At 37.1% G+C, this 7,204-nt stretch overlaps 1 protein-coding gene and 1 long non-coding RNA gene across 2 annotated transcripts; one reads left to right on the forward strand and one right to left on the reverse strand.

The window, feature by feature from the left end:
• Window positions 1-342: 342 nt before the first annotated feature.
• Window positions 343-6,873, forward strand: LOC112513785. The gene is made up of 4 exons (XR_003069303.1): window positions 343-447; window positions 4,571-4,774; window positions 5,383-5,473; window positions 6,549-6,873. It is a non-coding gene; the product is annotated as an uncharacterized LOC112513785 (long non-coding RNA).
• Window positions 1,290-6,831, reverse strand: LOC112513784 (sulfoquinovosidase-like). Its single transcript, XM_025120145.1, has 8 exons — window positions 5,819-6,831; window positions 5,414-5,546; window positions 4,605-4,820; window positions 4,079-4,234; window positions 3,611-3,863; window positions 2,604-3,004; window positions 2,023-2,139; window positions 1,290-1,788 (listed from the first exon to the last, which is right to left on the reverse strand). The coding sequence occupies exons 1-8, from the start codon at window positions 6,817-6,819 to the stop codon at window positions 1,453-1,455; spliced, it is 2,613 nt and encodes an 870-aa protein (XP_024975913.1). The 5' UTR covers window positions 6,820-6,831; the 3' UTR covers window positions 1,290-1,452.
• Window positions 6,874-7,204: the final 331 nt, after the last annotated feature.

Raw genomic sequence — 7,204 nt, forward strand, 5'->3', positions numbered from 1 at the left:
CTAATTATATTTTAGATTTTTTATATTTAAAATGAGATGTTTATCCTGTATTTGATTGTGTTTATCTGCAGTTAGTTACATGAATTCAGATATAAAATGAAATTGGATAGGGATGAACGGATTTAAGAGTTTTTAAGAGTTTTAGCCAAATGCTTGATAATATAGTATAAATATAGATTAGAAGTTTTTAAAAACAATAGTTTAAATGCTTTAAGAATATAGTATGGATGATTTATGTTAGTAATGAACAAAAATTATACCCAAATAAAATTCATTAATATGGTTACTAAAATACAATAGATTGGAAAATAAGGAAAAGAAAATAGACGAATATCCAACAAAATTATGCGAATCGGTTCTTTGAGCATGGGAATAAACTCTGGATTTCATGGATTATTGTTTACATCTTCACAAACCCTTATTTTGCTTCGTCCCCACAAGTTGAAGGTCAGTTCTCTTTCTTCAACTGCTTTTGTCTTTTGACTTATTGTTCCTAGACTCTTTCTGGTTGGTATCTTTCGGGATTGATCGATTATGTGCAGTAGTTTAACGAATTACGCTTTAATGGATCTATTATACTGATTGCGTTCCAAGTCTGCCAGTTAGTACAATATTATGCCCTAATTTAGAACATGGGGTGCTTGGGTCTCGTTGTATTTGGCTGAGATATAGCTTTTTGATGATGAATTATGGTTCAGTTATTTGAAAATGTTTGAGAAACCAATGGGTGAATACACCCTCTTCGTTTTCTTGAAAATTAACGTAGTGGTTGATTTTGTAAATGGGCAGATAAGGTAGCTGGTAAACTAGTCAATTTTGATAAAAGACTAGCTGATAAGTTAAAGTTAGATGACAATGTAAAATAACCTAAAAGGAAAACATAAGGTATATTTATGTAAAATATAATAGGCATAATTGGAAAAAGTCCTAATAAGCTATCTGAAAGTAGTTTTTCAAAAAGCTGGCTTATGGCTTACCAAACGAGGATTTTTCAATAAGCTAGCTTATGGTTGCCAAACATGGCCTTGGTGGAGAAAACACTTGTTCTTGGTGCCTCATAATGCATCACGTCTAAGGTTTGATTTCCATTGGGTGCAGTCATTTTCTTGGAGCCATGCAAAGGGGTTGCTTTGAATGGATCCTGTAAATTGGTCGAGCCCAATTGAGTTCTAGACATCACCAGTTACCAAAAATAGAAATGGTTGATGATGTTTTCTTTCATTATTTATTATCTAGTTTTAGAAGTCCATTTATAACATTGATTGTAAGTTCGATGTAAAATTTGGTGAAGAAAATGTTAATATATGAAGGATTCCTCTGTTTAATAAGCGTCTTTGTGTATTTACTCCTCAGGAAAGCTTTAGATTTGTACATCAATTGCTAATTTCCCTTGTGGCCAATTACAATGGATGTTGGTTTTAAACTCAACAACCCAAATTACTGTACAAGTATTTACAGAATCTTGTATTCTCTCAGATTTCCTAGAAAAGTCTCTCCAACAACCGATCCATTTTTCACAAAAATTGCTGGATAGCCAATTGGAGCTTCTATTGAAGCTTCTGAACCTTGTATATTGTATATATTTCCTGTCCATATATGTTTCCAACCACAATTTTCTCCAACCGGAAAGTAGGCCTTCACATTCTTTCTGTGTTTATCAAGAGTCGGCACCACCAGGATCTCTTCACCAACTAGAAACTGCTCATACGTCAAGTTATGTACATGATCATCATTAGGGTAATGGAGAAATAGGTGACGGCAAACTGGAAGACCTTTTTGTGAAGCTTCCTGCATGATATATACATGCATGCGAGATCAATTATATGCAACTACTATGTATAAGCCAAACCAAATGAGCCTGGTATATCCCACCGGGAGGTGGGGTCTGGGGGGTAAGATGTATGCAGACAAACCTGACCTCTACCTCAAAGAGTAGAGGTTATTTCCGTGAAGACCCCTGGCTTGTGAAAAGATGTAACTGCTATGTGTGTATACGAAAAATGATTGTAGTTTATATATCACCTTCACGAGTTGGACCCGGTAAAATTTCCATGCTTTGTACACTTTTGCAAAGCGTGCAAAATGTGATAAAGTCCTTTGATTTGAATAGAACTGGCTATTAACAGATGGCTTGTTTCCCTGCTCAGAATTTTGGAATAGACCAAATTAAGTTATGATAACGTTTGGTCAGGAAATAAAATGGGAGAAAACTACACTATAAATCAAACCAAATGAACCTAGTGAATCCCACACGAAGTAGGGTCTGGGAAGGGTAGGATGTACAAAGACCTTACCTCTACCCCATGAAGTAGAGAGGTTATTTCCTTGAAGACCCTAGCCCCCGTACTTGTAAAAAGATTTGGGAAAAGGATTTTGAAGTGGTTCTGAAATTTTAACAAAAGTTTAAGAGAGAAAAGGAGGTAAAAAGAGAAGATAATATAAGATAGATGTTAGAAGTACAGGATACGACCACATTATATATATATATATATATATATATGTATGTATGTATGTATGTATATATATATATATGTATGTATGTAAAAGGCAGCAGCCATTTAACTATCATATATGAATGTAACTTTTCCAGCCTTCTAACTTACTTCGTGTGTTCGGAATATTGTGGTGAAGGCATTTAACTCCATCCATCTCAATAGTAACTCTTCATCCCTTCGATACTTGATGAAGGGTAAGTTTACCGCACAATAACCTCCAATATCACTGTGATTAAACGCATAGCCACAAAGTCCGCTACTAAGCAAACCAACAACAGCACTTTTTATCCCATCATTAGCCTGCCAACTTACCATTTGATCCCCCTCCCAGAAGAGCATTGCCCATTTGGGACTATTTCTGAAACCAGCTCTCATAAAGAAAACTAATGATTCTGAAGGGTCTTCTTTCTCCTTTCCCACTAGTGTACTTTTCCACTCTTCCATAAATTCCCGGTTGATCTGGGCCCATAACTCTGGATATCTATTATGGGCAGAAATGGGATCTTCACCTGGAAAGATTGCATGCCATAGATGTTAGATTGGTATGCAATGGTTTTTATTGTACATACAACTTACTTGAAAACAAACACATAGGTTATGAAAAGTAGTGCCTGTTCACATGAAGAACCATACAAAGAGACAAATTTAACAAGAAAAAATTAGGCAACAGTTATGGACGGGCGATAGTGAAGTAGGCGGGTGAAATGATTGTGCAAGGTTTTACAGTTTTAATATGACATGGGTAGTTTAGTTATTTACCAATTTGTTCCATCTTCCTAATTTTGTTCCACCTATCTTGGTGGGACAAAAGATATGCATTTATATCCCACTTAGTCCTTGCCTGTCCCGGTCTAAATTTCGCACCAAACATGGACAACAAGTTTTTATTCTGTCATGTCCCATCTTATCCCACATAACAAACACACCCTTAAAAGATGAAATCTGCCACTTTGTTGGTACTAGCATTGCAGTAAGAGGCTAAGAGCATCTCGTGATGATCAAAATAGACTGCTTGTCTTTTAGATCAATGCATTTATTACGAGTGTAATAGTTACCACCTGGTGTATTTGATGTGGAATCACATTATTAGAAAGAAAGTATGTGTGATGTCAAACCTGAGTAGATGCAGGCATCAACAGGAAGGCCTTCACCAAAATCAGCCATCCATCCCCGGACACCATCATCTACCATCTCTTGTAGAATCTGTTTGAACCATGTTGCAGCATGGGGGTGCGTCAAATCCAACATCCCCACATCAAAAGCAGTATTAGGAACCATGTATGCTTCTCCATTCTTATCTCTCACTAATATGTCCAACTTCTTCGCCTCTTCAAAGAGGTTTCTCTTTGCATCTGGCTTGCTATCCATCTGGGATATCAAGTGAGATGTTCAAAAGGTGACTGATAATGTTCATATTGCTTGTTAAACCAAACCAAAGGAGCCCAGTGTATCCCACCTTGAGGTGGGGTCGGGGGTGCAGATCTGACCTCTACTTCAAAGAGTAGGGCTTCCGTTATCTTGAAGACCCTTGGCTTGTGAAAAGTGTTCATAGTGCTTGTTGACCAAAAGAAAATGATGCTTACCGGAGCTAGACAAGGATTGCAATATGTCATCACTTTGATATGCCGAGAACTAAGTTCCTTAATTAGTTGTTTCCATCCCTGATACCGTGTTTCATCCACTTCCCAATTCCACCATAGTTGTGATCCAATTACCGTCTTCCTCTCCCCTACCCAGTCCTGCAGTATGCCAAATATATATAAACCAAATCAATTGAACCCAGTATATCCCACTTGACAGTAAGGTATAGGTGTTGGATGTATGCAAATCTGTCTTCCGCCCCAAAGGGTATAGCGGCTGTTGTGCAAAAGTGTGAGCGGAAAGGAAAGAACCAAGACTAGTAAATAGTAGGCAACAGATTGTGTCTCTTATGACATCATTAAAAATAAACTTGTGTCTCTTATGTTCCTTCCTCTTTCTTCTCAACATACTTTCCTACTATCTGACATTAAATACTCGAATCACATGAAGAAAATCCAATAAATGACTATATTGTGGATGCATATTTCAAACAGGTGAATTAAGGAATGGAGAGGCGTGGAATAGTACTTGCAACCAGAATGCTGATATTGGAATATCATGGGCCACCAGTTCTTCCCAAACACGGCGAACTGCATTTGTTCCACCTTGCATTCCCACAATAGCACCAGATATAATCCAGTCAGGAAGCTCAGGTGGTCTGCCTATGGATTCAGTGAATTGTTCAATCAGCTCAGAAGGTGAGCTCCCATACAATATCCTACCTTCAACACAATCTCCACGTATCTGCAAGCATTGTCATATCAAATCAAAGGAAATCTCGTTTTTGCAAACTGAAAATCTGGGGAGGCCCGTGTTATCTAAAAGCATTATCTTGATTCCCTATTCCCATACGAATAGCTATTTTTCACTCAAAATCATATTTCTGTTTGTATGTTGTTGCTTACTCCAAACTTGCTTTTCTTGCCTCAAGTTCTCTTCTTTTCTATTTCTTTCATTTTTGGGCAAAATCTCTTTTTCGCACCTTTTCATAAGTCAGGGGTCTTTACGGATATAACTGCTCTTTTTTGGGGGTAGAGGGCAGGTTTGCGTATATACTCCCCTGATCCCACCTATGGGTGGGATATACTGGGCTGGTTTGGTTTGGTTAATTTTACTGAAAATCCAATTTCTTCATCTGGGCAAGCAAAACCTTTGTTGGCTGTAATTCTGTTAAGAAGTTAAGAAAATTGGCAACTATGTGTCTATGCATAACTTCATAGAAATAGCTACAAATAGAAAACGCTAATGATAAATTTATAACAAAATGTACATCAAAAGTAAAAGTCAAAATGCATTTCCATTTCAGATTGGAAGAAGTTACATAGAAGAAAATTCACCTGTATCTGAACTCTGTCATCCTGTGTGAGATCAAAGACTGAATAGTCGTAACCTTCAAGGTAAAGTGACTTCATCTTTGATGTCATATAAAATGGTGAAGGAGCATATGTTGTACTCCAATCACCCCCTGCCCTATATAATGACATAGAAATGTTTCCTAGATTATTCTCATTCTATACATAAACATATAGATACTAAGGGGAAAGTTCGTTTAGGAACCATAAATATTTTGAGAACCATCAGAACCAGCTATTCATGAATTATTCATTATGAATATACCTAAATATTCATGAATATCTATCAAGATATTCATAATGAATAATTCCTGAATAGTTGGTTCTTACGGTTCTCAAATGAACCTGCCCCTAGTTATAGGTATAGATACATTGGTAGTTTGGTCATACCTGTAGCTAACCAGATTAGCAGCAAATGTGATTGGTTGATCTCCTCTCCCAATTCCCTGTTCTTGAACAAAAATGGGCACCTTCCTTCCTTTAAAGTCCATACGTGAAAACTGTTCTCCAAATCCGAAGAATCTCTCATTCTTTTCACTCGAATATGTAAAACAAATCCTATTAAAACATCCATATCCACCATCCTTCATTGCTACATTTTCCTCTTCATTACAAGAATCTGTCACTAATTGTCTTCTCCTCAAGAAAGATCCCCATAACCTAACTCGAATCCTTCGTGGTCGGCTTGATTTTCGAACAAATCCCCTGTAATTTCTCGGTGAAACCTTTGGTGAAGATCCAAGATTCAGTTTTCCAAGTTTTACTTGAAACCCGATCTGATTACTGTTCTTTTGATCAAACAAAAGCCTATATCTTGCATAACTATAAACATCCTTCTCTACAGATTCCCATTTTTCGCCATTCGCAACCTTCTTGTTCTTCCTCATACCAAAAACCCTACCTGTTATTAGCAGAATTGGGAACTCGAATCGCCTTAACTGCATTTCTGGATCAAATTCCACATACCCAGATGCAAAATCTTGATCTTTTTCTTGCAGATTAATATCAGATTGAATTTTTAACACTTGTATGTGTTCAATAGTTTGATGATCACATACTAATTGAACATTTCTATCTTTGATGATGAATGATCCCCTGCTTTCCTCCACCTCTGTTTCAGCCATTGCAGTAGAGATGAATGCTTGACCTGGGATTGTAGACCATATGGATCTTGTAGGCTGTGATTTATGAGAGATGGAGGCATACCCACCATTTGCTGATCTCCAAACTAGCTGAAAATCCTTTCCAATGGGAAAGATTTGGTGTGGTGAAAGGGTAGTTTGGGAATTCAAAATTAGTGTTCCCTGTTTGAAGGGTAAAGTTTTGGGTTTTGAAGGGAAGGGATTGTTGAGATGTTTATTGTGTTTCTTGGTGATTTTGAGGGTCGACATTCTTGAAAAAATTATATCTGTCAGAAAGATCGCTGGATCCAAATACGGGGATCAGGATGATGATGGGTTTGGTTTTCTTGGCCGGCTTACTTTTGAAGAACTCCCAAAGTGGCTTTCACAGCATTTATAGGTGTTGATCTATTGGAACATACTGTTTTGCCCTCATAGAATGAGATTGGTGACCTTATGGGAACAAAGTGTGAAGGCCTACCAATTGTGGTTAAGTGGTTTTGGTGGGAATTTACTAGTTTGCCCTCATTGGTGGCTTGAAGAAGCAAAATGAGAAGTCTGACTTTTCTGAAGAATGGATGACAATGGACGAAATTGGATATATTTGTATTATGTGGTATATTTGGATTGCACTCCATAATGAATATAACATTTT

This window comes from Cynara cardunculus (genome assembly GCF_001531365.2).
Source record: "Cynara cardunculus var. scolymus isolate 2C chromosome LG 5, CcrdV1, whole genome shotgun sequence".
In the NCBI taxonomy this organism is placed as follows: domain Eukaryota; kingdom Viridiplantae; phylum Streptophyta; class Magnoliopsida; order Asterales; family Asteraceae; genus Cynara; species Cynara cardunculus.

Coding starts and splice junctions, on each gene's coding strand:
- LOC112513784 (XM_025120145.1), bottom strand. CDS start 6,819: ATGTCGACCCTCAAAATCACCAAGAAACACAATAAACATCTCAACAAT. Junction 5,547..5,818: donor GCTAATCTGGTTAGCTACAG/GTATGACCAAAC, acceptor GTCATTATATAG/GGCAGGGGGTGATTGGAGTA. Junction 1,789..2,022: donor ACCGGGTCCAACTCGTGAAG/GTGATATATAAA, acceptor TATATCATGCAG/GAAGCTTCACAAAAAGGTCT.